At 51.9% G+C, this 26823-nt stretch overlaps 9 protein-coding genes across 9 annotated transcripts; 3 read left to right on the forward strand and 6 right to left on the reverse strand.

Annotated features, from left to right (window-relative positions):
* Positions 1-163: 163 nt before the first annotated feature.
* On the reverse strand, positions 164-1417 carry A1O5_07385 (uncharacterized protein; the record flags this gene model as incomplete). Its single annotated transcript, XM_007747974.1, has 1 exon — positions 164-1417. The coding sequence occupies one exon, from the start codon at positions 1415-1417 to the stop codon at positions 164-166; it is 1254 nt and encodes a 417-aa protein (XP_007746164.1).
* Positions 1418-2177: 760 nt separating this feature from the next.
* A1O5_07386 (formyltetrahydrofolate deformylase) lies at positions 2178-3122 on the reverse strand (the record flags this gene model as incomplete). The annotated part of the gene is made up of 2 exons (XM_007747975.1): positions 2178-2702; positions 2802-3122. 2 exons carry the CDS (start codon positions 3120-3122, stop codon positions 2178-2180), a joined length of 846 nt encoding a protein of 281 aa, XP_007746165.1.
* A 789-nt stretch (positions 3123-3911) lies between these two features.
* On the forward strand, positions 3912-9669 carry A1O5_07387 (uncharacterized protein; the record flags this gene model as incomplete). The annotated part of the gene is made up of 4 exons (XM_007747976.1): positions 3912-4373; positions 4427-4579; positions 4670-6327; positions 6423-9669. 4 exons carry the CDS (start codon positions 3912-3914, stop codon positions 9667-9669), a joined length of 5520 nt encoding a protein of 1839 aa, XP_007746166.1.
* A 268-nt stretch (positions 9670-9937) lies between these two features.
* Positions 9938-13372, reverse strand: A1O5_07388 (uncharacterized protein; the record flags this gene model as incomplete). Its single annotated transcript, XM_007747977.1, has 2 exons — positions 9938-13273; positions 13340-13372. The coding sequence occupies 2 exons, from the start codon at positions 13370-13372 to the stop codon at positions 9938-9940; spliced, it is 3369 nt and encodes a 1122-aa protein (XP_007746167.1).
* Positions 13373-13758: 386 nt separating this feature from the next.
* On the reverse strand, positions 13759-14425 carry A1O5_07389 (uncharacterized protein; the record flags this gene model as incomplete). The annotated part of the gene is made up of 2 exons (XM_007747978.1): positions 13759-14002; positions 14064-14425. The coding sequence occupies 2 exons, from the start codon at positions 14423-14425 to the stop codon at positions 13759-13761; spliced, it is 606 nt and encodes a 201-aa protein (XP_007746168.1).
* Positions 14426-14751: 326 nt separating this feature from the next.
* On the forward strand, positions 14752-16068 carry A1O5_07390 (23S rRNA (-2'-O)-methyltransferase; the record flags this gene model as incomplete). Its single annotated transcript, XM_007747979.1, has 1 exon — positions 14752-16068. One exon carries the CDS (start codon positions 14752-14754, stop codon positions 16066-16068), a length of 1317 nt encoding a protein of 438 aa, XP_007746169.1.
* Positions 16069-16542: 474 nt separating this feature from the next.
* Positions 16543-19851, reverse strand: A1O5_07391 (uncharacterized protein; the record flags this gene model as incomplete). The annotated part of the gene is made up of 1 exon (XM_007747980.1): positions 16543-19851. The coding sequence occupies one exon, from the start codon at positions 19849-19851 to the stop codon at positions 16543-16545; it is 3309 nt and encodes a 1102-aa protein (XP_007746170.1).
* A 794-nt stretch (positions 19852-20645) lies between these two features.
* A1O5_07392 (uncharacterized protein) lies at positions 20646-22808 on the forward strand (the record flags this gene model as incomplete). The annotated part of the gene is made up of 1 exon (XM_007747981.1): positions 20646-22808. One exon carries the CDS (start codon positions 20646-20648, stop codon positions 22806-22808), a length of 2163 nt encoding a protein of 720 aa, XP_007746171.1.
* An 812-nt stretch (positions 22809-23620) lies between these two features.
* Positions 23621-25652, reverse strand: A1O5_07393 (uncharacterized protein; the record flags this gene model as incomplete). Its single annotated transcript, XM_007747982.1, has 2 exons — positions 23621-25408; positions 25551-25652. The coding sequence occupies 2 exons, from the start codon at positions 25650-25652 to the stop codon at positions 23621-23623; spliced, it is 1890 nt and encodes a 629-aa protein (XP_007746172.1).
* Positions 25653-26823: the final 1171 nt, after the last annotated feature.

The raw sequence follows: 26823 nt of genomic DNA on the forward strand, positions 1-26823 counted from the left end.
CCAAAGTTAATATTTACGAGGACCGCCCTATTCAATCTACCGTTCCACCGCCTTTTCCCCAAAGCTACCCTTTGTCTTTCGCACATCAAGGCGCGATCCTGTTGTCATGTTCGACTATACTCTGTACACTATATTTCGCGAAGCCACGAGCTTCGAACCTCATCTACAACTCATCCTTTACCCCCTGTGCGGCGTTGCCCGTCTCCAATTTCCCTACAGCATCCTTGACCATCAAGGCCAATATGTCGACCAGCAGATCACTGGCGGCCACACTGGTGACTTCTGCCGCCGTGTCATATGGCGGACTCACCTCGACGACGTCCGCGCCGACCAGCCTCACGCCCTCGAGGCCCTTGATGAATCTCTTGACCTCGCGGGTCGTCCAGCCTCCGGACTCGGGCGTGCCCGTCGCGGGGGCGATGCTGGGGTCCAAGACGTCGATGTCGATACTGAGATAGACCGGCCCGTCTGTCCCGACGATGCCGCGCACCCTGTCCACTATCCCCTGCATGCCCCTGGGGTCGTCGTCGATCTCGTGCGCCTCGATGATCTCAAAGCCCACCACTTCCTTGTCCGTGACGTAGTCCTTGGGCGAGAATAGTTTGGTCCTCAGCCCGCCGTGCACGCTGCTGCCCTTGGCGATGCAGCCCTCCCTCGCGGCGTGCCAGAAGAACGTCCCGTGCGTGATTGCGCTCTGTTCCGACACGATCCCGGTGTAGCCAGCATAGGGGTCCCAGGTGTCGAGGTGGGAGTCGAGGTGGATGACGGAAATCGGGCCGTAGATTTCCTTGAGCGAGCGCAGGATCGGGAGAACGATCGAGTGGTCGCCTCCCAGAGAGAGGACGCGGGGATGGTTCCATGTTCTCCCTCCTAACGACGACGTTGCTGATGCCGTGGAGGTGTTGTGGAACAAGATCTGACGGTAACCCTGCTCCATCTGTCGAAATGCATGCTTGGCGTCAAACGGCGTGAGGGGGATGTCTCCGCAGTCCACGATGGTCAACCCTCCTTCCGTCAACGGGTCAATGCCCCATACAGTGTTGTAGCTCCTTCCTTTCTTTTCTCTGGAGCTCGCGGCCCGGATGCCCCTAGGCCCAAAGCGCGCGCCAGGTCGGTAGGATGTCGATGTGTCGTAGGGGAAACCTACAATGGCAATGTCCAGGGCCGATGCATGAAGGGGGGAAAAGCACCGCTGCCATGGTAAATGTGCGAAGGTGACGGGTTGAGAGAAGGGCAGATCTTTGTCGAGGTCCTCGAGGGGATAGGGGTAGTTGGGGCCAACGGAGAAGGAGAGTGGTGCCTCCTCGGAGGAGGCACCGGGAGCATCATGAGAATGGATGTTCGAGTGAGAATGGGCATATGCAAGAGAGATGAGAAGAACAAAATGCACGAGAACGAAGGGGAGTCCTGTCGCCATTGTTGTCCCCAGCGTTGTGCTTCGTCGATCTTAGCGGCCGCTTCTCTCGTTTGTGCCTTTTCTTTCGCAATCCGGGGTGCTGTTTCTTCTTATGAGGATGATACCGTCCTTGACAAGCTGCGCTGTCGAGATAGGTCTTGTTGGTGCATACCCCGTCCGTACTTTGGGGCCTGTTAGCTGTGGATCGAACAAACCGTCTCCTCCCACCGCGCCACAGCACCGCCAGGCCGGTCTTTATATCCAGAACACACATTCATCTCACGGGAAAAACTCTGTCAATACCTATGGTCCCTCGCAGAAGCATGCATTCTTCATAGACGGACAAGTCCATGATACGAATCGGCCACGCGCCTGTGGATGCAGCTGGCATCTCCGTTCCCCACGTTGACGCACGAAGCGAGAATCCCTGTGGAGCTGAACCACTGCTGTATGGAGGGACGGTTAATCTAGGTCGGATGGGTCTGTCCGTTGCTAGTCTTGCTGCATGTGAGTGCAAAATATACAAGGATGTGCGAAGGATAATTTTTATAGAAAAGGCGAAGGTAGTATGTGAGGTGGACAACTCCGATTACTTCTGTCGCAAATGAGATCGAGAGCAAAGCCAGAAGGAAAGCCGTTTATTCAACGTTTAACTTTTGTCTTACCGTATCGCAAATTGGCGATGGCCCAAGCGACATATATTGGGCCGGTGGAAGGCTCTCAGGCGCCGGAAATGTCGTCTAGGGTTGGGAAGAAGTTCGGGTGGAACTGGATCCTGACCTCAGTTGAACACTACCGTTTTATGCCCGTTCAAAAATACTCTTTTCTCCGACCACCACTTGACCGCCGCAGCCAAAACTTGACTCTCAACGTTGCTCCCTTCGTCGACGAGTTCCTTGGGCGTCATACTATGATCGACTCTTGTGACTCTCTGTTCAATGATCGGCCCCTCGTCCAGATCAGCAGTAACAAAATGTGCCGTGGCGCCGATGATCTTGACGCCTCTTTCAAAGGCCTGGTGGTAAGGCTTAGCACCCTTGAAGGAGGGTAAGAAGCTGTGATGGATATTTATAATCTTGCCAGACATGGCTTCGCAGAGGGTCGGTGAGAGGACTTGCATGTACCGCGCCAGCACTACCAAATCGATGTTGTGTTCTTTGATGAGCTCTAGGATGCGAGCTTCCTGCTCGGACTTGGTATCCTTGCTAACAGGCAGATGATGGAACGCAATGTTATAACTCTTGGCTAGCGGTTCGAAATCCGGGTGATTCGACACAATCAACGGCACGTCGATAGCCAACTGCCCCTGCAGATACCTGTTAGACTTATACTAACATTGGCAGTCTCATAACCACGACCCATCCAAAGAGGTACAGAACAGTCTTTCAGAGAGAAGGGCGCTTACTGTCTTTTGGCGAAAAAGGAGGTCGTTTAGGCAGTAGCCGATCTTGGAGACCATGATCAAGACTTTTGGTTTCTCAGCCACGGGACGGAGCTCGTAGTCCATCTTGATGTCGTTTGCCAACTCATCGAACGAGGGTCTTAAGAACTTTGTGTCGTCGGCTGGTCCGAAATGGACTCTCATGAAGAACTTCTCCGAAGTCCGGTCGCTGAACTGTTGTAAGTCGAGGATGTTGAGGTTGTTCCTGGCGAAAATCCCCGTTACAGCATGAATTATGCCCGGTTTATCGGGACATGAAAGAGTTAGAATGTGGTCGTTGGCCATCTTTGCGAGAATGGAAGAGTCCTGAATTAGGGTCGAAAATGGAGATTTGGTTGGGGCCAGCAGTTTGGATGTCTCTGGGGCGAACTGTACCCCCGAGAGAGCTCGTGGTAGCGGTCTCCGACTTGCTAGTCTTGTTCCACTTAGGATGGCAAGCATCTGCCTCAACCTTTCTGTGTATTTTTCCCTGCTCGCGTGACGGGAGCAGTCTACGAAAATTTTGTGAATATCAAAGTGCACTTAGCAGGTATTTGCTATGCCGTATCCGGAGTTGCGCTAAAGTACGGTGAAGCTTTTGCCCCATATTGCTCAATTGATCTGGGGCAGCAACTAGGCGCAGCTAGGCACCCCATCTCCACTTCTGGAGACTTTGCTGCTTCTCTCTCTCGGAAATTCTTGATCGTGGAGGCCAAGGTAGAAGAACCAGATCCCCGTGGGAGCCAATGCGGATCTGGTGCCTATTACAGGTGAAACTTGGTCAGGCTGCTACCGGTGCCTGCGCCTTCATCTCACGTGTTGTGCGCGTGTGGCTACGCGTTCCTTTTCCGACCAAAACTGAACTCACTCCGTGTTTTCAATATATGAACGTCACCTTCACCTCCCCGTGAGATGAATATCCTCCATCAATCCTCTTTGTCCTCTGTCTATTGCTTTGGCGGGTCAATTACACAAAGCTTGGTTCTGCAATCGTCTCTGTTCACCTTGCGCTGATTCCTTCCCTCCTCGTTTTCTGTCCTTCATTATTGCTGCCATCCCAATACACACCGTCGCTTCTCGCCCAGCTCAGTTGCAATGGCCATGGAGCTTCCCCATCTCCCAGTCCCCGTCTCTGATTTTGTTGGCTATGTCGACAAGAAACCCAGAACCCAGACCGGCGTCGCTGAAGCGGTTGAACCCTTCAAGGCCTTTGAAAGCAAATTGAGGGAGATCTACGCCCAGCAACCTGACCACCCAGCTGCACGCGCAAACCACCTGGTATCTGTTTTTAAGGATGCTCCCGTTACCGTTCGAGCAAGAGATCTCGCAAAGGAAGCTGACGCTGAGAAAGACAAATACCTGTTGACTCTCCCACAGGAGGCTCGCAGAAAAAACAGTTCTCTTGCCACCGCTCAGACCTTGAAAGAGTTCAGGACCAATTTCAACCTTTTCTCCGAGTCTTCACTGGTCGACCTAGATTGGAATAATGTGGTGTGTGCAGGAAGCGCTGTTGTCACCTCTTTGCTGCCGGTCGATGCTCCTCACAATGAGTCCAAGGTGAACTACCAGCCACAAGTCTTTTTGCTCCCTACGTTCTAACATACCATTAGCGAGCCCTTCGAGCTTATTATCATGAAAAGCTCGCGCCTGCTTCGGATGTCGATCTTTTCCTCTACGGCCTGAACGAGGAACAAGCCATTGAGAAGATCAGACAAATCGAGACCAAGATCCGAGATAGCATTCTGGCCGAAACAACAACCATTGTAAGCTCCCTGAATACCTTTCTCGGCGTCGTTGGGCATCCTTGAAAGCTTAATCGTACTGGAGCATGTGCGATATTAACCAGGAAACAGCGTACGAAGAATGCCATCACCATTGTATCAGAATACCCAACCCGTCATGTCCAAATTGTGCTCCGCCTGTACAAGAGCATTTCTGAGATCCTCACCGGTTTCGACGTTGATTGTTCATGTGTGGCCTACGATGGTCAGCAGGTGTGGGCGTCTCCTAGAGCACTAGCGGCCTTCATGACCCAGGTGAACACAATCGACCTCACCAGAAGATCTCCATCTTACGAAAATCGGCTGTCCAAATACTCTCATCGCGGCTTCGAGGTGTTTTTCCCCAGTATCGACCGCAGTCGAATTGATCCAACTATCTTTGAGAGGTCTTTCTCAAGGGTACAAGGTTTAGCGAGACTATTGGTTCTTGAAAAGTTGCCACATCCCAATGACAGAGATGAATACCTCGCAAAGCGTCGAGCAGAACGAGGACGTCCCCCATTGCCATGGAATGCTCGATTTCGCCGTGAACTTCCGGGAAATGTCAAAGACGCCCAACCAGATGACGTGGCTGAATGGGCAGAAGAGGACGAAGTCTCCAATTACCACACTGTTACTATCCCATATGGCCCCAAATACAACGCCAAAAGAGTTGAGAAGCTTCTGTTCACAAAGGACTTACTCCTCAATGCTGAATGGAACAAACCCAAGGACAGAAAGACCAAGTTGCATCGCCATCCGGCCTTCTTTGGTTCAGTCAACGACATTCTGCACGACTGCTGTGGGTATTGCCCGGAAGCTACCACCGATGAAGACTTCGCTGCGCTCGAGGAAGAGAGCAAGATCCACATATCTGGGGATGTTACATTTCTCAAAGATGATCCAGGCAGACAGGCCATTGGCAGCTTTAATCCGATCACGGACAGGGACTGGACGGAAATGGCATATATCGGCAATACTACGAGGTTGTGCCAAGCAATAGTCGACCTCGATATCGATGCTGTCAGAGACTGGTTCTCTGCACTAGAAGCTGTCGACGTCAATCGTCGGGATCACGTTGGTCGCACTCCTTTACATCTTGCGGTCATGTGTTCCACCCCTGAGATTGTCCAATGTCTGATCGAACATGGTGCTCGTCTTGTCTCCAGACTGTATAATGGTATGACTGCTTTGCATCTTGCTGCTCACCGTGGAGAGGTGCAGATCATCAAGGATATTCTTGACAAGAGTAACGCGAACGAGGAACAAGAGGCGCTCAAAGAAGACGCACGAAGAGAAGCACGAAGGGCTGTTACTGACAACTCGCAAGAAGCCTATGACAATGCAAAGGATCTCAGCGACAATGATTCATTCGACTCTGAAGCCTTCGAGGACGGGGAAGAGGATGCCATGACCGAGGGGTCTTTTGTGAAAGTAGACGGCATTTCCGAAGCTCAAGACGCTGAAGACAAGGATGGACCAGATGTCTACGATGTCGATGTTCTTGCTTGGGATAGTCCACTCTCGCCTCTTCACCTTGCTATCCTTGGGGGACATATGGATGTGGTGAAAGTCCTCATTGACAATTACGGCGCCGACGTCCTGCTTCCTGTCAAGATTGTGGATGAATACAACGCAAAGCACGCAAAGGCTGCGATCCTGACCATCTGTCTGGCCTTGGAGCTTCCATTGCAGCAAGCCAACGAAACTGTCAAAGGCCTTCTTGCGTTTGGGGCGTCATGCACGCAGGCGTAAGTTTCCCTTCTCCTTAAAACCATATTTCTTTTGCGGCGGATTATTGTCATAGATTCCGTCAATGTCGGTAGTGGCTGACAGTGACTCACAGCGATATGAATTCCATCTCCGCCCTCCACTATGCGGTTAACAGCGCAAAGACACTTATATTGCAGACAATGCACTCTACTAATCCATCGAGCTTTGCCAAGGCCGTCAATTTCATCGTCGTCTCTGGGTACTGGAGCCAGCCAACCATCGAGACACCCTTGCTAACTGCTATCCGCACTGGGAAACCTGAACTTCTTGAGGATCTGATCCAAATGGGTGTTAAACCACACATCGACTTCGAGTCCTTTGCGCAAGCATACAAACGCCGCTTCGACAATGCCTCGGATGATCCATCAGAAGTGAAGAAATTTTTCCAGAAATGTGTCGAACAGCCTATCACTCTTGCCCTCCAGAATGAAATGGTGGACCTCGTCAGTCAACTAATCGAGAGGGGCGAGGATGTCAATACGTTGACTACTGGCGCATACAAATATCTGGAACGTCCATGTTCTGCCTTGAGCGTGGACGCCAAGTCCTTGTTGGATCTCGTCGGAGACCGCATCTCGTCACTGGAGAAATCCTTATCCCCCAAGGTTCAGAACCTGGAGAAGCCTCCCGCACTAAAAGCCGATGATGAATACCTCACCGGCTTTGAAGAAGAGTCTTACCGTTACTGGACTGCTTTTCACGACCTGGAGAGTGCAAAGTCGATCCAACGGTTTCAAATGAGGGAATACAACAAAGAACTGCGAGCTTGGATGCGAAGCTCAGAAGTTGGGAAGGAGGAGAAGGATGCTGCCGTCAACGCCACCATTGCGAAGCTGCGTGATATTGAACACAAGCTTGCCGACAAGGGTGCTAAATCATTCTTCGACCTGTACCCGAGGGCCCATAGCGAAGACCAGTTTCCCAAAAGCCATTTTATTTCAAAGGTTTCGGATTGTGAACCATACGCCACGAAGATATCTTTTAAGGTGCCAGACCTGACTCCAGAGAAGGAGGTCAAGTACATCGAATTGTTCGAAGCAGCTTGGAAGGGCGACTCCGAAACTGTCAAGTCACTTTGTCTGACTGGCCCTCATCCGCTACAAGTCGCAGTCATGGATCTTCGTGGATTTAGTCCGTTCTCAGTTGCTTCTTTTCGCGGCCATTACGAGCTGGCGCAACTGATTGTCGAAATTGCTAAAATCCAGCACCAGCCGAACACGAAGAACCACCCAGTTCGCTACCGCTATGTCGTCCACACTGACGAATACTACGACACAGACAGCGAAAACAGTTATGATAGTGATGGTACGGAGCAGGACACTCGGGTGAGAGTTGTTGCTGAACTTGTCGATGAAACCTTCACGGTAGACGACATTGCTGCAATGGCCGACAATGTCAAATCGAGAGTCTCGCCGGCCGCCATGGTCTCCTGGAATTGCTTGATCGCGCGGGCGCTCAAAAAAGGCGTGGATGAGCGACAAGTTAAGCATGCCTTTGGGGGCGTCCATGGACGAAGTGTTTTTGTCGGTTATTATGGTTACTCAACTCAGTCTTGGAAGTGGTTTCATTCGGCTTTTGAAACCACGTGCCAACTTAATCGTCATTCTCTGGTTCGATATGCCATTTTTACCGACAATATGGCTCTTTTGAAATTCATCATCAAGATTGGCAACAGCCTCGCAAACCAGGAAGGAGATGGTGGTGACAGTTTGAACGTAATCGCCATCGCCAAGACTGATTTCGACCTGGCCCTTCATCTTGGTAGGGTTGAGATGATAGGTGAGATGATCAAGTCCACCGGCTTTGGATTTCCACTTCAGAAAGTGTTCCAAAAGTCAGGAATCAAGCTTGACGAGAAGCCCCAGTACTACCAGGGACTCAGCGTTTACGGCAAAAAGCGTAAAGATTGGGCTGAAGCCGGCCGCAGAGGTTACCGCACCCAACAGGTCGAATCTGATGTGGGTGTTCCTCTTCTAGCTGCCACAGTTGAGGGCAACCTGAAAACTACCGAATATTTCGTGTCAGATGAGCCCTTGCATCAGTACCTCGAGTTTGCCCGGTCCTTCAAGGAGGACAAACGCATCCAAGCATTGGCGCACACGAAAGGAGGCATTCGAGGGACACTCGATGCGTGGCTGTCGACACGAAATGAGCTCGCACTGCATATCGGAGTGTTGTCGGCCCCGATGCAAGATGGAACTCAGCCATGCTTTGACTTCCTGCTTGAAAAGATGCCCCACACACTCGAGGTTCGCTCCACTGATGGGAAAACACCGCTTCATCTTGCTTTCGAAATCAGAAGATACTATGCGGCGAAGAAATTGATTGCAGCAGGCGCAAATCAAGCCACTAAAGACAATGTGGGGCGCAACATTCTTCATACAGTTCTCGACACTGTTCCGACAAACAATCCTGCCTTACTTGGATCCATCTTGAGAATGCTGGATGAGAACATCATTGCACCGTTGCTACTTGAGCGATGTAGCAGTGTTGAGTCCACAGGTACCACGCCTCTAGCAGTTTTCGTGGGGCGCATCTTGGCGGCTTCAGGATGGGAAGAAAGTCTCAAGCTCATCCTGTCCCTTTCAGGCGGTAAAGACCTCGAAAAGATGGACGGGGCAGGGGACTATCCATTGCATTCAGTCGTACGAAAAGGCCACAAAGAACTGGTAAAGTTCATCGTGGAATACAGACCCGGGTTGTTGTACTGGGAGAATGCCACAGGGATGACTGTATCTGATGTGGCGACCACCAGCTATCTACGACATCAAATCGACTACCCCCCAAAGCTGACCACCACCAAGGAGCGAAGCGTTAAGGATATTCCTACTCAGGAATTTGCGGCAAATCTCGAGTCCGACTCGGGCAAGACAGAAGCCACAGACGGTGTCGGACGCAGCCAGCAATGGTACATGTACCGCCTCATTAATTCTCTCATGACCAAATATCCGGCGAAGCGGAAGTTAGTGGCACTCCATGATGCCAACGAAGTGGCGAAGCGTCTGGCAATACAGCAGCAGAGACAGAATGAAAACGATCAGCGGGAAAGATTTGGAGTGAACGCAAGAGGTTTGAGGCGTTGGTGGCACTCTCAAGATGCCTTCGAAGGAGATGACAGACAAGACGAAGTGGCGCAGTATCTAGCTCAGGCGATGGATTTCACCAAGTGGGATGAGATGGTCTGGAGGGCGACCGAGGCTGGAGAGACCATGGGCGAGGACGGCAAGGACATCGAGAGCCAGTACCGGCGTCGTGGGAGCGATGCGAGTGACCTTGATGAGATGCAGATGCATATGGTCCTTCCTGTGAAGGCCCGATGAGGTTTCGAGCCCGCCGAACGATTACTTGGCCGAGCAACTATCGGAGAAACTATAATATTCGTCGTTGAAATGAGCAGTGTGCATTACAGTTTGGTGCTACGGCGAGCATTCGCCCCATTATTGTTGCTAGATGACGGCAATCACGGACAGAAGTTCAACATAATTCATGTCTTCCCCACTATGTACAGAGCACGGGGTACTAGCTGGGGGAACCAGAGGAACCAGGGAAACCTAGCATGACCCCTACCTACATATATGTACTGGTTCGCTATCTTCCCTTTTTTCCACCACCTCCTGCCTTTCCCTTTCCCTTCCCACCACCACCTCCTTTCCCTCCACCACCGCTTCCGCCTCCCAACGCGCCTCCCAGCCCACCGCTCTGCACAATCCTACACCCCTTAACCGGCAAAGCGCCCACGATCTCTTCGACGCGCCACTCCTTCAACAACTCAATCTCGCGTCTCCAGACCTTGTCCCTTTCGTGATTCAGCTCATCGACTACCTTGGGGCCTTTTGTGGCGAGAGAGGTCCAAAATCCCAAGATCTCCTTGACGACTCTACCCTTCTTGACGTTCCCGGGCTGCAGCTTGATCTTGTATTTTTGTCGGGTGAGAGCCGTCCAAGGCGCGACGACGGGGATCGCTGCGAGGAGTTCGTCCCCGGGTTCCGGCATAGGGACAAGGCGGTCGATGTCCAATAGTTCGCGCCGCTCTTGTTCCAGTTGCTCCTTACTCAATTCGTCGTCTTCGTCCAGGTCAACGACCCCCGCTCCGCCATCGGCGCTACCGCCAGCGGCTGCCTTTTCGAGCCTTTCACGACGTAGGCGTTCCCTCTCCGCGGCCTTTGCGTGTTGTGCTCTCCTTCGTTCCTTGTCTGCTTGAGCTTTGGCTTCGCGGGCCGCCTTTTCTGCTTCAGCCGCTTCTTTGCGTTCTTGAGCGCGGGTGGATCCGAGGAGTTGCATGGCCAGGGCACGGTCTTCCTCGTCTTGGTCGGCGTATTTTTTTTGGGCACGTTTTAGCTTGGTGCGTTTACCGCGAGCGAGTGGTTCAGCTTTTGACTTCGTTATGGCTTGTGATGACGACGCCGGCGTGGACGCTCGTGTAGATGGTTGTGGGGCTGAACTGTCATTGGATTCTTCTCCGTCGGAAGCCTCGTCTGAAGCATGCTCCTTTGCCTCTTCTTCGGTTTCGATTGCAGGCCTGTCGAAGTCTTTTCCCCGGGTACCTTGATGGTATCGAGAAACATTGACCTGGAGAGGGTTCGATCTCTCTTCCTCTCCCTCTGAAGCCTCCGTCGAATCACGGCCGTCGCCTTCGCCGTCAACCTGCCCTGGTTGTTCAGACGCCTCATCTAAGGCTGCTCCATGATCATCATCCTCCTCCTCCCCCACAGCGGCATCAGCAGCATCTTCAACATCAGGTATCGCCTGTCCTTGATCTGACCCCACCTCGCCTGCAATGTCTTCTTTCTCAATAGGTAACCCTCTCACATCGTTAGCTAACGCTTCAGCCTCGCCTGGGAGCATGCTCTCTGTCCTTTCAAGCCGATGCTTGCCGTGGTTGACTTTGCTCTCCTCGCTGATCAACCACAAAACACCAAATCCAAGGAGTAATTGACTTGGTGCTAATAGATTCTTGCGCCCTCTGATAATAAAACCACCAGTAGTGAGATACTCGCCAGTCGGAGCCGTCTTGCTCACTTGGTCCGCGTTGACCCACCAGGCCCCCATTAGCGCCTTTGAGTCCCACGCGCTGCTCGTGCAGACGGTCAATGTACCGGCTTGAGAAAGAGTTGAAGGAGGAATTGGTGCATCCGGGGTTCGTGGATTGTTCTTCACAATCACACTTGAGGCTCCTTGCAAATCGGCGTGTACGTAGATGTCGCCCTTCTTCAGGTATCTCCTGTAAAGTAGCTCGTTCTGTTGGGCGTCCTTGCCTCCAATCACAAGATATCCATCACTGGAGATGAAATACAAGAATTTTTCGAACCAGAACTGTTTTCTTGCCGGTCTCAAGACAGCCTTCTCCTGCTTCAAGCCTTTCTTGAGGTCTGCATCTATCTTCTGCTCCGCAGACTTAAGGGCCTTCGCCGATGCCTCTGCTGTCTTTTTCTCTTTGACTGCGGCGGACCTTTTCTGGTCGTAGTACTGGCGTGCGTTTGCCCAAGGTGACAGCGCCAGGTCAATATCAATGGCCAATCGCTTATCTGTTGAGGGTCCGCCTTTACCCGGAGTCTCGTCGGTCTCCTCATCAGATTCAACCTCCTCATCTGTATTGTCCTCTTCGTCACTCTCGTAGCCTTCGTCGAAGCTGGGTTCGTCAAGCAGGAGAGTCACTGTGTTCTCCTCCAGCTTGAGCGGAAGCCTGACCATTTGAGCCACTACATTTCCTCGCTTCTGTTCGTTTTCGATGAGTTTCCCAATGTCCACCCAATCCATGCCTTGTGCGATGAGACCATTGACAGCAGCACAAGCTTCCTCCACGCGGTGAGTGTTCGCTTCGATCGCTTGGGCTTTCCTGACATGCATATCCTGCACCTGTTGAAGGCCTGCCAACCTCTTCTCGTGCTCGTATTTTGCAACCTGCAATTTCCTTTTCGCTGTCTCTTCTCGCTCTGTCAATCGAGATTCCAGCTTCTGGGATTCGATGGACGAATAGAACTCGTCAACCGTGCGGTTAAAGCCGTCGAGCTCGAGAATATGAACGCAGGGCTCATTCTCAAATTGGCATGGCCGGAATGGATGGAAATCGTCATAGAGAAGGGACTCCCTGGTCGATTCCTGTGCCCCTGAAGACTCGGCCTCACCTGAAGGGGGTGATCTCTGCTTCGCAATAATATAACCCTTTGGTTGACCGGTCCCCAAAGACTTGAACAACTGATCTGCGCGCTGCAATGCAGACATGACTGACCGCAGAGACTCTTGGTCTGTCAAGACATCCTCCGCCTTCAAGGTCGCATTGACGCCCGTTTCCCTAAATACGTGCTCGAGCAAGTGTTGAGGAAACTCAGGAAAGCCGGCACTCAGAGCCTTCCTCAGATCGTCGATCCCCTTTGATCGTTTCGCTTTCTTGCCGCCCACCTCTTTTGCAGCTTTCGAGCGTTGAACGGCCTTTTGAAGAACTGACCTAACTCTCTCTTCTGATAAGGGAGTGATGCCATGAAAGTTCTGTTTTGCCTCCAAGGTATACTTCCCACCCAATTTGACGTCCACATCCGCATCTCCTTCGTTGACCTGTCGCTGAAGCGCGAGAACATTGAGATCCGCATCTGTGACTATGATATTTCCCGCAGCAAAGAATTCCAAGAACACTCGGTACAGTCCGTCACTGAAGGTGATCTCAATGACTCGGTCGGTGCCCACCTGGGCGACTCTGGTGACGCGTCTGCTCTTGAGAAAATGGCGTAGCCTGCTGACGAAAGCGGACGGCTGAGTGGCTGCGGTTCGAGAGAAAGAGGTCAAGTGACAGCGGAAGCCAGAGTCTAGAAGGAGTTGTTCTCGTTTCCCTGGCCTGGCGAATTTGAACAGGAAAATCCGACTGGAGAGATCGTAGACGTTTGAGAGACGGAGGCCGGTGAGCGAAGTTGATAGCTCATATGCAATGACCTACAACACACCAACGGAGTCAGTTGCTGCTTGAGGGTGCATGCGGGGCAGGGAACAAACACAGACCTTGACGTCGAGGGATGAGAAGCGCTGTTTCATGATAGGCCTCTTCGCAAATCTGAGGGAATATAATAGAGGAGAAGAGGCAAGACAGAGCTTCAACACAGGACGAGGTCTAAGACTGAGAATTTGGGAGAATGACTCTTTTGAATTGAAATATTTCAGCGTCCGAATGACGTCGGTTTGCTTTGGTAATCCATGGCAGCAAGGCTGCGCCCCCAACAAGGCTGCCATCCTCCCAAAGTCTTGGAAACGACGGCCAGGCTCCAGGTCCTCGACTTTTATGGTCATAATGCTCATTGCCCCATTTCCGCATCATAACGCCATGCAGGAATATCCCTGAATTCCATCTCCAGCGCAGGGCCATGCCGGCAGCTTCAGCGCGCCTGGAACATCAAATGCCACCTTTTCCACTGCCGAGAAAATCACAAGTTTCTTCTGACAAACTCCATTCCCTGCTTCTTCCCGAATTCCCAAAGATTCTGTATCCCCTGCTCACTGAGGTCAATGTTCTTCATATTCGGCGCGTCCTGTGCAGGAGCCTTTGACACTCTCGATGCCACCATCACCGGATCCGTCTCTAAGACTATGCCGTCATCGACAATTTCATCGATGGCCAACGTTACCAGATCGTAGTTCTCCATGATGGTGCGCTTGTCCGTCGAGTTCCTATAGTCACCCTTGTCAGCCGTTGTTGTTCGCAGAAAGAAAGAAAAAATGGCCCACAAACTTTAACAAAATGCTTAACGTGTCCCTCAGTGCCAATACAACATTATACAATAGAATCTCATTCTCCTCTGCGCCGCCCACCACATACAGCATGACGTCGCTCTCCATCTTGAACACCACGACTTTATTGTCGTAGAGGATCACATCAGTTGTCTGCTTTGAAGTCTTTTCCAGCAATCCCTTTTCGAAGGCCTTCTGTTCTTTTAGATGCGGGTACGGTTGCGATTGTAGAGGATGTTGTGGTGCGGCTGAGGCATGTGGAGGATTGTAGTATTTGGCGAACAGTCTAGAGGATTCGGGGGAGGAATCGGTGGATAATATAAGGATGGCGACGACACTATGCAGAGACATACTGGGCGCCATGGTTGACGGACTTCCTCTTGCGAGGAATTGGCAGATGGGGACCTGATCTGACGAGTTCTGGAAGCGAGGTTGAGAAACGGTTTGGCTATGCTAACTAATTGAACTGGCCTCAACCGCACAGAGGCGACATAAACTGCGGCTCAAGTTTAAAAACGCGACCGTATGCCCTGACACGGCAAACCATATACTCCGCCATGCGCAGTACAGCTCAGCCTCGCCCTCGAGACGATTTCGTGCTCGGGATCCCTTAGAATTTTATAAACTGGACCAAAGTCTTCAGAACTGAGACGCTCGCTCCACCAATCGAGGAAACACCTACTATCGATATGGGCAAATCCTCAAAAGACAAAAGAGATGTCTACTACCGCTTGGCCAAAGAACAAAACTGGCGCGCACGCTCCGCCTTCAAACTCATACAAATCGACGAACAATTCGACCTATTTTCGTACAGCGAACCCGAGAAATGCACCAGGGTAGTCGATTTATGCGCTGCCCCGGGGTCTTGGAGCCAGGTGCTTTCGCGAGTACTAATTAAAGGTGAGAGTTTTGGACGGAGAGCTTGGGTTGAGAAGATGGAGCGGTTGCAGCGTGCCCAAGTCCAAGTCCAAGCCCAAGTCCAAAGGGATAATAGTCTTGCCCGAGGAGACATGTCTTCGCTCGAAGAAATCATTTCAACAACCAGCGGCGAATTAAACCCCCGGGCCAATGTCAAAATCGTCGCCATAGACCTTCAACCCATGGCGCCTCTCGAAGGCATAACGCAGCTAAAAGCCGACATTACTCACCCTTCCACCGTTCCCCTCCTCCTCAGGGCCATCGATCCGGACTTTTCTCCTCAGAACACAACTCATCTGATCGACCTTGTGATTAGTGACGGGGCCCCGGACGTCACGGGTCTGCACTCGCTCGACATCTACGTCCAGTCTCAACTGCTCTACTCCGCACTCACGCTTGCCACAAAGGTTCTGCGTCCGGGGGGCAAGTTTGTGGCCAAGATCTTCAGGGGTAGAGATGTCGACCTGATCTATGCACAGTTGAGAATCTTATTTGAGCGGGTGAGTGTGGCGAAGCCGAGGGCCAGTAGGGCGAGTAGTATCGAGGCGTTTGTGGTCTGTGAGGGCTACAAACCTGTGATGGTAACGAATGATGATGGAAAGGAAGTTCTATGGACACCGGAAATCGAAGTGGAGAATGGTTTGCGACTTCCGGAGTCCGCAGCTATATCGACGCCTTTGTCAGCGGTGCGGGAGCAACAGCAAGAGCAATTTCCGCTGGGTTCTGTTCCTGAAGATAGCCACGAGACCGACGACAGTAACTCAGTGTCAGCATCACAGTCATCAATCGCAGACACGCATTCTCAACAACGAATACAGATGCAACAAACGCGCCATCTCCGCCCCGACGGCATCGTCGAACTCCGGTTCCCATCCCTCGAAGACGCTGATGACCCTCGGCGATATGTTGCTCCATTCCTGGCCTGCGGCGATCTGTCGGCCTGGGACAGCGACGCCACCTACAAGCTGCCGGAGGGCCATGTGTCGCTGGATCCCGTCCAGCCTCCCACAGCACCTCCCTACAGGCTGGCGATCGAAAAGCGGAGGATCGACGGAGGCATGTACGGCAAGACCAAACACAAAGGATAGAGAAATGGGCAAATTCGATGCTAAGTAGTGCCGGGTTGATCTAAACTGAGAAGGGGAGCTCCTCATTCGACTGCTCAGCGATCCTTCTGAGAAAGCGGACGCCTGTCGTCCTGGCATATTGTCGAATCGAATATGTCACAAAGGGGTCTCTGGAGGCCGCGATGGAGACGAATAGAGTCAGTTGGCCAACGAAAAGAGGTTCAAGAATCCAAAAAAAAAGTCTTTTCCATTCGTCGCACCGGAGTCTTTTCATGGTCATCGTCAAAGGTTCCTATTCACAAAGCTCAGAATGAAGGCTCATCCAGAGGCCATGGCGCTTCCAGAGGTCCATAATGCCACCACAATCAAGACGCACACAACTAAATACCGATCCTCGCTATTCATGCAGAGAAGCTTCGCTTGCTCGAACGTGGACACCAGAAAAGAGCCGATCTTGCCAATTTCTCTGCTCATCTTTTGGCAGAGAGCTGTCAATCATCGCCCCTGCGCCCTCTGATAAAACACGATATACGCCTCCCCGTTCTGCAACCTATCTCTTTGGCTTAATTTCGGCGGGTCCAAATCAACATGCCTCTCGTCATCGAATTTCCTCCACACGCCCCGCCCCTGATCCTTCACAATGGAGATATAATGTCCTCCATCCCCACTATTGCCTAGGTGTCTCAGAACCCCGTATGCATCATACGTATAAGGCGGTGTTGTGGCAAGCTCCATACTCATACGCCCATCTTGATCCGGTAGCGTAGGTGGTCTGGGGATGACGAAATCATCCATACATAGATTGTGCAATGGGAATTCAATGGGCGTGTGGATTTTCTTGGCCTTTTCGTGCTTTGACGCGGCGAAGCGTTTGAAATGTATCACCAGGAACTGCGGTAAGCGAGTAAGGATGATTTGCTTGGTGGCTTCACGCTCGCACTTGCAATAGGGGCATCGCCATAGCTCCGACAGTTTTTCCTCCCGGCAGTATGAGGAAAGACAGTCATAGATGTGGCCCGCACGATCTCGAGGGATTTCCACGCTGATGCTGTAGAATGCTTCGTAGGTGGTCGAAGTGCGTTTGCAGGTGAGACAACGGAGGCGTGACGCATGTTGACCGGCAAATAAGGAAGACATGTAACTATGGTCTCGGTGCTCGTAACGTTTCCACTCGATTGGACTGGCTCTTGCAATCTCCATTCTCTCTCTTTGCATTTCCTCTGCAGTCGTTAGTGGCCGGAGTGGCGTTCGTTCCCAGTTGACGTTCAAGTCTTCGTGGAGGCAATCGACAAGGAAGTCGAAGAATTCCTTTGCGTCTTGCTGTCGGTCGATTACCCATTCTCGGTTCATTCGCCCACAGAAGTTTCGAAATGTTGATGGTTTAATAACCTCATTATCCCCCTGCCAGACTGCCTGGATTAGGTTGGCATAGAGCTTAGGCATGATGCCATTGCTGCCTTTCCAGTTGCGCTGTACATATCCCTCATAGAGTCGATCATTGAAAAAGCTGGACAAGGGAATAGTCGCGGACAGACATTGCAGAGTCGAATTCATGTAACAAGTGACCCCAAAATTCGTCAGCCCAGTCTTGGGCAACCTTCTGCGAAGGGATGTCACGGTCGAATACAGCGGGGGTCGCGTGGCCGACGTCACTCTAGCCAGTGCCGGTTGGGGTGCATTGATATCCGCATGGCCCGAATAGCTCGGTCTCGGAATTGCGGGAGCAGGCCTTGCCGGTACTTGGGGAATGGGAGGTGGTGCAACTTGAGGAAGGTATGCGGCAGGATGAGATGGAAGAGGTCGTCGAGCAGGCATGACCATAGACTCTTGCTGTTGGATTGACGGAAACCGCCGCAAGAATGTCTCATAGTCGGGGATGAATGGTGACGGAGGTTCGGGCTCTTCCTCGACCACTGAATACTCTTCGTCGCTTGCATGATCGTGTTTCTCAATCGGGGTCACTTCTTCCTGCAAAGCCTGCTGACGCCACGCCTCTTGCTCGCTCTCATCCAGAAATTTGTGGTCACGAAGACGCCTGTTCCGGACCTCGTAGCGAGAATTTGCTGAAACCATGCGCTGTCGTGCGATAGGTCGACCAGGACCGGCAGGTCTTTGCCGCGTGATACCCAGCGTCGCAGCAGTTCTTGACCGCGCAAGTGATTGGACTCCCATATAGTCCACCCAGGCATCCAGACCGCCAGACAACAACGCAGGTGGTCGACCATCCTTCAGAGGCTTCGTGTCGTTGAATTCGTACAGCGTATCGTACAGTGCTCTCAACGCCGGAGCTCTAGTCATTGTGGGGGGACCCTTGAGATAGGAAACGTCGCTGGTATATTGGTCATAATAAACAACCAGGTCAAATTCATCTCTGCGAGAGAAATGTGATTGTTCATTATCCGGCGCCAGCACAAGTCGATCCTCAAGTTCCTCTGCCGAGACACCCTCTTTCAGAGAGATGGGTTCTATACATATAATCGAAGTAGACATGATATGCCCATCATCAAAAATAGCCCTCTCTCTGATGTCGATCAGAAGAACGTTGTATCTCTTCATGTACTCCTGAAGAGTGGCAACATCAATCGACGTCTGATGGGGGAGGTCACTCGAGCTATTTTTAGGGAGGATGGCAGAATTGATTCCATTCGGTGTAGTTGGTCGATAGGGAGCAGAAAGCTCGTCGCGGGTCCTCTGCAGGTGCAGAGAGGCGGTGGATGAATTTTGCGATTGATTGTAGTAAGTTTGCTTTCTCTCAGTGGGAGGACGGCCCCCTTCCGCAGAAAGTCGATGATTGTTTGCATGGAAACTGGCCGAAGTGGTATTGATTGGGCTGTATGTGGGACTGGGAGGCTTGGGCATTGCCATGGAAGTTTCAATGGGAACCTTGGGAGGTGCAGCCGGCACCTTTGGAGGGACCATGGGTCCATTACTGAAAGCAGGAATCGCGCGGGGGCCGTTTGGTCGCGAAGTCGACGCTTCATTGGAATATGATTGTGAGTTATATCCTGCTCCGTGCTGAAAATCACCTGCTTTGGGCATGAATAATAAGTTTGAGTGTTCGGAGGCATTTCCCAGCCCTCTGAGCTTCGCAAATCTTTGAGCCAGGTCGTTACTGGCTTCCGTTAAAGGTCGGCCTTGCAAATTCTCGGGTTTTGGTTTGCTTGACGGACGTGCCCGAGGGATTCGAAGGGAGTCAGGTAAGTCCGCAAATGAATTCGGCGAGGTCGCACGTGGAGTAGCATCGTTGCTACCTGAAGAGGTAGGCCGGCCAGGAACCAGATTTTGAGGGATTCCAAAGCCCGAAGAGTAGACTAGTTTTCTGGGCATTGCGCGAGATTGAGGTTGGGTTCCATAGCGGGCGTTGTTATCCTCGATCAGGGCTTTAATCCGGGTCATCTCTGCCTCCATGTCCACCAGTTTCTGGAGAGCGGCCTTGTACTTTGCTCTCCAAGGTGGACTATTGTCCCAAAATCCGAACTCCTTGTGCTTTGGGATGTGGTTAACGGCTATCTCATACCCCCGCATATAACTCTTGTAAGCCAGATCGTGGCGGCCAAAGTCAACCGAGCTTTTTGCCACGGTGATAGAATGTTCGACTTCGGTCAGGTACTGTGGAAGCGAGCCGTCCGCCTGGAAGGAAGTTGTGGCATCTTGGATTATGTCCCTGATATGAGGGTAGACCTTTCCCGCGCCGGAGCCTGGACCTGGTGTCAAGTCTCGTGGATCGGTCCAACTGCTTCGAGCGTTGGCCGAGGTGGAAGTGGTGTGGGAGGATAAGGAGGACGAGGATGCATACGCCGCCATGGCGATGTGTGTGTCGTTCCTACCGTAAGATCATTGCGCGCAAGACCCGTGGCAAGACCTTCCGTCTCAGTGGCAGGCTTCTAAAATTAATTCCTTAGTCTTGGGCGTTTAACGATTAATCCACCAGGCATGTGAGAGTCAGATCTGGTTGCGGTTGACTGAAGAGGGGCGCAGGAGATTCCGGAGACGTCAGTAAGGAGAGTAACGTGCGTGGAGTCGAGGTGACAGGGCGTTTAGAAAAGGCGGGAGTCAGTCGGACACATGTGTAGTATGGGAAATCGAGTGTCGAGCAAGATGCATGACGCTCTGTAGTGAGTTCCTGGCTCGCTGAGGGCCGCAGGCCGAGAACGAGATGGATGGGGAAATGGAAATGGCCGTTTCCGAAGTGTCCACTGATGACTGATGACACGGCAGGCGAGGCTGAAGCCTGGTGGCCGGAGCGGCAAGGCTGCTAGGCAGTGGGTGAGTGGCCTACTGGTAGTGGGCTCCAGGCTGACCAGGCCAACAGGCTCTCAGTGGCTGGTGCATGCGCATGTGGCGGATGGTGCACCGAGTGGCCTGCACCCAGAACTTCCCCAGATACTGACTGCATCCAACCATCAACTCATCCTACACACAGACTCCTTCTAACCCCAACTTCCAATTCCCGACTTCGAACTTTGCAGACGGTCTTATTGTTCTCTCTGTCAAGCAGCAGTCCATCAGCTGCTAAACAGCGTCGTTTCCAAGCCGAAAAGTCCTCCTCATTCATCCCAAACTGACCGTCGCTGCCTTGTATTCGTCCATCCCGCACAATGGCCGGGTGGTTCTCCTCAGGCACGTCTGTGCTCGATGAGCAGATTGAGAAAGCTACTTCTTCTAGCTTGGAGGATATTGCGACCTCCCTCGAGATTACGGACCTCATCCGATCGAAGACAGTGCAGCCTAAAGAGGCTATGCGATCGTTGAAGAGGCGGATAGGCAACAGGAATCCCAACGTCCAACTGTCGGCCCTGAAGCTCACAGACACTTGCGTCAAGAATGGCGGGTCCCACTTCCTTACAGAGATCGCTTCTCGTGAATTTATGGACAATCTGGTCTCGTTACTCAAAGCCTACGGGGCCGCCGCAGTCAATGACGAGGTCAAACAGAAGATCTTGGAGCTGATCCAGAGTTGGGCCAGTGCTACCCAGGGAAGATACGATTTGTCATATATCAACCAGGTATACCAGGGCCTGCAAATGGAGGGCTTCAAGTTCCCGCCCAAGGTGGAGATATCCAGCAGTATGCTCGACAGCAGTGCCCCACCCGAGTGGACAGACAGCGATGTTTGCATGCGATGCAGAACCTCATTCACCCTGACGAATAGAAAGCATCACTGCAGGAACTGTGGCAACGTCTTCGATCAACAGTGCTCGTCAAAGTCGATTCCTCTCCCGCATCTAGGCATTATGCAACCAGTTCGGGTCGACGACGGCTGCTATGATAAGTTGACCAAGAAGTCGAGCGGCGGTTCCGATCGCCGTGTCTCCTTCGCACCGAAACCGAGCTCGATGCAGCCCCGAAGTGCCAGGGTAGAGAACAGCAGTTTTGACGAGGACCTAAAAAGAGCGTTAGAAATGAGTTTAGAGGAGGCCAAGGGAATCTCAAGCTCAGGGTATGTTCTGCAATCACAGTCGAAGCAAGAGCCGGCAAAGGCAAATGGTGTATCCAACGAGGAAGAAGACGATCCGGATTTGAAAGCCGCCATAGCACTGTCTTTGAAGGAAGCCGAAGAACAAGCCAAGAAGCATGCAGCTTCCCTCAAGAAAACCACGACAGACGGAGCAACCTCCGCACAGCCTTTCGTCATGCCAAAGAACGATTATGAGTTATCCGTGATGGAGGCCGAAAATATTAACTTGTTTGCCACGTTGGTCGACCGCTTGCAACATCAGCCGCCAGGTACAATTCTGCGTGAACCGCAGATCCAAGAGCTCTACGAGAGCATTGGAAAGCTTCGACCAAAGTTGGCGCGGACCCTAGGCGAAACAATGTCCAAAAATGACGCGTTGCTCGATCTACATGCCAAACTATCCACAGTCGTGCGATATTACGATCGGATGCTTGAAGAGCGATTGAACAATACTTACAACCAGAGAAATCCGGGATACGCCGCCTATGGAATGCCCTCCCCTGCGGCGCCTCAGAGCATGTATCCCTCAATATCGCCGGGACCCCCTCTGGCGATGAATACCGGTCCTGGCGGTGCGGAGAATTATTATTTCAACAATGCGCCAGTCGAGTCTTACGCTCCACCCACTCAACCAACGCCGATTCCTCAGCCTCAGCGCTCGTATTCGTATTCGAGCCAGAAACAAGATACTCCTGCCTCGCCGTATCAGTACCCAACGCAGCAGCAACCGCAGCAGAACCAACCCATGCCGCAATCTGCACAATTCAATCAGCCACCTTCGCCGCAGATGTACCAACACCAGCCAGCTCAGCAGCCACCCTATCCATCGCAGTCCTCTCAGCCTCCATCCGTGTATCCTCAGATGCCTCCCCCAGATCCTCAACAGACTCCAACGACTTACGCTCAAATGCCGCAGATGCCGCCTGAGGCTCCCACCCCACAGCCTCAACCCCAGTATCAACATCAGCCTCCACCTCAACAACCGCCTCAGCAGTCTTACCAGCCACGACAGCCGGCCCTTCAGGAGCAAACACAGACTCCATCGCAGGTTTATCCACAGCAACAGTCTCAGCAACAACAATTTAGTCCGCAATATCAGCAGCCACCTCAGCAGCAACCGCCGCTTGCGCAACAACCACCACCAATGTCTACAGGTGGTTCATATGGAGCCACATATCCCACTTATACGCAAGACCAGTTCCCTTCTGCACCGCAACATCTGCCGGCTGCATATAACCAACCTGCCACGCATCCGACACAACAGCAACCAGTTGCTATCGAGGAAAGTCTGATTGAGCTCTGAAATTCTCAATCCTGCTGGACCAGAAATGATGTCGTGCGAAGCTGAATGCGGACAATGATGTCAATCGCGAAGCAGACTATTCGCAGCGCCGAAGGGGAGGAAGTATAGGCGAAAGTTAGGGCGGTCTCTTTCCTGGCATAATTCCTACGGCAGAGCTAGATGGAGACAAAGATTTCTTCTTGCGGCGTGATTCAATCGACCTTGAACTTTGTGACTCTATGTGTCAACAACGAAATTCGGCCTCGCTCGTCCCGTTTATACCCTTCCGTTCTAGGTAGTGAATACCATACATAGGTGCAATGCGCTCTGTCCTCTGTCCTCCGTTCTCTGCTGCTGCCTCTCTGTTCTCTATGTGTGCTCAGCACGAACAACCTTGCACAAAATACACACCCCGCCGACCTTACCTTCCCTCCTTCCCAAAATACATAGATATCGCGCCCGCTAGGGATTTGTGAGGTGCCTCTGTAGGCAGTCGCCTGAGATTCGACATTTCTCAACCTGGTTATAATGGCCGACATTGAAGAAATCTTCCCCTCCCTTTTGGTTACTATTACCACCGCCTGAGCCTCCCATTCCACAATCTGTCAACACTGTGCACCTATGTAGATTGCCTTGTCCGATGTGCCTGTCATTTCGCAGAACCACCGCACAACAAGGCTTTCCGGACCCCTTCAAAACGCATCAGAACCCTCCTCCCCAGCCTTATCCGGTCGACTTCGAGCTTCCAATATCTCCATGCATGGCGTCTTCAACATTCGACCAAGACGTAGTGAACATGGCTCATCGAACCCTCCGGTGCTTGATAAGGCACATCAAGAGATGCTCTCAATTGAAGTACTGGAGGAAAAGGACCGTTCGGTTCTTCGTTTTTGTTCCGGTCCGGAAACCGACATCTTACGCGGTGATGGGGATTTTGGTCGCTTCTTCCCTTTGCCTTTGGTTGTTTGCTTAGGCACGGGAAGCGGGCTCTGAATCGGTGTTGTTGTGCCACTTCGCATCATGTCAACGGAGACGTTCGTCTGAGAGAAATCTTGGCTGGTTGCTTCCATTGGCCTGGTGCCGATCGTCGTGTCGATGGACATCCCCCGTGTCGATTCCGGTCTGCTTGCTACCGGTGTCGGGATCCTGCTCTTTGCCTTAATAACGGTTTGACCATATCGATAGAAATTAGGATCGCCTCTCGCCAAATACGCATCAGGATTCCCCTCTAGTTTCCCAACGATAGCTTTGGCCGCATTATAGATCAGGTCACGGAGTATTCCTACTCCATACCCGACTAGGATCTTTTCAAATATCTCCAGAACCGTGGCACGCTCGAATTCGGCTCTAATGACGTGCGCGAAATTTCGAAATTCAAACCGGAGCGGGTAATCTTTTCGTTTCGGCAAGATGAATCCCTGGTCAGACCCATCTTCGGGTTCTCGGGTTGCTCGATGGATACGAATCCATACGCCTTCTGTACTAGCTACTGCCGAGAAGAATCTCACCTTAGCAAAGAAGGTATCCTCGTGACCGGCGTCTCGAAAGAATTCGAACATATTATGGAGCGCTTGACTTGCGTTGTTCAGACTTTGAAGTCTTCCCACATCGTCATTGGTTGAAGTCTTCTCCTTCTTAGCTTCAATGGTGAGAAAATGGAATATCCTGTCGTGACCTATCAAGTTGAAGCTCTCATAGCAGGCGAGTATCTTTGTTGCCATTGGAATAGAATTCCACAGCCGGTCAGGTATGGCCGCTTCTCTACGGAAACAAACCGCAAGATCTGGCTTCGGTTGTGTCAGAAAGTTGCGGCCTTGATTGTAGGATCGAGTCGGCATCGGCGGGCAGGTCCATAACTCTTCAACGCTAAAATCGAGACAACATGGCTTCACACTTTGTCTGTTGTAGATGAAAAGGTGTCGTCCTATCAGGTTCATCATAAGGGTTCTCTGGAAGAGCGCCTCATTCGACCCCTGGTCAATTTTCGCTTGATCTAAGGCCCAGAGCTGTCCATGTGACTTGCTTTCTATCTTGGTCTCCTCGAGAAGTAGGGGTGATTTAAGACGTCGAATTTCATCAGCATGGGGGTCGGGATGGCCGCTTTCGGATAGAAAGACGTTTCTGTCCCGGAGGCCCTCAGGAAAGAACCGGTGATTTGGGGTGATCCTTGAGTAATCTTTTGCCATCTCTGGATTTGCAATAATAGCTTCTATTATCGCTACCGCTTCGTCGTCCAAGGGAGGTAGATACCCCCAGCTGCGATTGAACTCCTGCTCTTCTATATCCTGTGATATGTCGTGACCTTCCCCCTCCTCAGAGGCCTCGTTGTCAGTATTGATCTCGTCAACACGGCGGGAAACCCCTGTGAGAGCAGCTTCGATACTCTGAGCAAGGCCTCCAATCTGATCTTTAGTGTAGTGTTCTTCAGGGATTTCCTGAACCTCTACAGCAGCCGTAGCAGCTTTTGCTTTTCTTCGCTCTTTGCGTGCCTTTCGAAGCAACGCTTCTGGGTCTGCAGCAGTGGGTCTGTCTTGCAAATCGGCGGACGGATGAGACCTCAGTCTAGATCTAATGTCAGGTTTCGGGGGGGGATTTGGCGTAGTATCTGTATCTTTGGAAACCTTTTATAGATGCAATGCGTCAGAAGTTGGGCTTTGGGAGATCTCTGACCATTCACTTGATGGAAAGCAAAAGCTTCCAACGGCGACAAGGCAAGGAAGGGGGAAGGGGGAATAGGCAATAAGCATTGTATATTGATATTACCTCTTCGCGAGCTCCCCGAGAAGTGACCGGTCTGACCCTCTTCGAGGTCGTTTCGGATTTTGATGCGGCCGGAGTCTTCTTCGCCTTCCTCCCTCGAGGCATTGGGACGAATGTGTGAGGTTTGCGGTGGCCTCAGAGCTGAGGAGCTGCGGGCATGACTTCGAGCAATGAATGGAACAAAGAAAGGTGCAGCCGTTCAAGAGCAAGCGTAACGCGGACACTACATATATAAACAAGAGTGTCCGAAGAAATACGACGCATGCTGCGTGGCACAAGCTGAGGAGCGGATTGCGAGCTCCTTCCCAAAAGTACCAAATTCATTCCCTAGTGTTAGACCATGGTAGTTGCAATGCTGGATCGAGGCTATTACTACGAGCTGCAGCCAGACGCCCAGTTATTAATAGCATCCACCATACTCCTAATCACCACATCATTACCACAGGTCACTCTATTAGTCTAGCATCCCTACGAAATGGGCTAGGGACATTTCAAGACACCTCTCGAGCCTCTAAGTACCTCACCGGGCGCTGGTTACCTGGGTATTAGAGTTACGGCTGGTGGGCTGCACGGGCCGAACCTCCCACGTGTCTCCTCGCCTCCCCTGCGGGAAGCCAAGGGAAGCATAACTCAATAAGCTTCCATTTGGTGCCTATTATGATCCACCTCAAATATCTCAGCCTTCAGGTGTAGCCGATCGCTGAGGGGCTACCTTGGGCCCACCAGCCCTCCTTGTAACCCTGTGAGGCTCACTAGGCTCAGGCTCAGCAAATGACTCGGTTAAAGCTCAGGTTAAGGCCCAGGTTACTGCGGCCTTGGCTCACCCCCTAGGATCAAACCGAATACCTATGGCAATTAAGTCTTTCATTCGCGAGTAATCTAGGTAGTCCAACCACTACATATCCAAATGACCATGTAATGTGGGTGGAGTAGGTAGTTAAGTATTCGTGAATGGACATGGACCATTTTTCGACTCGGTGCGTTTAGATTGTCATGTATGTATGCATGCCACACGCATTTCGTCGGCAGCAGTCCTTGCTCTTGTTGTGCTCCCCCGACCCTTCTTGCTCTCCCTGCCGTCCCATTCATCCGTGACTAAATGAGCTGTGAGTGTGTGGCTTTGGGCCTTCTGCCGTCTATAAATGAGGCTTCATCTCTTGATTCTAGGTTCATGAGGGCTGTGATGTAATATGCAACCACGGCTTGTAAGTGTGTAGCATCGACAAAGGGAAATATGTGGATGAGATCAGTCGGTCAAAGTCGGGTTGAAACTCTT

Source organism: Cladophialophora psammophila (genome assembly GCF_000585535.1).
Source record: "Cladophialophora psammophila CBS 110553 chromosome Unknown aczJe-supercont1.11, whole genome shotgun sequence".
NCBI lineage: Eukaryota > Fungi > Ascomycota > Eurotiomycetes > Chaetothyriales > Herpotrichiellaceae > Cladophialophora > Cladophialophora psammophila.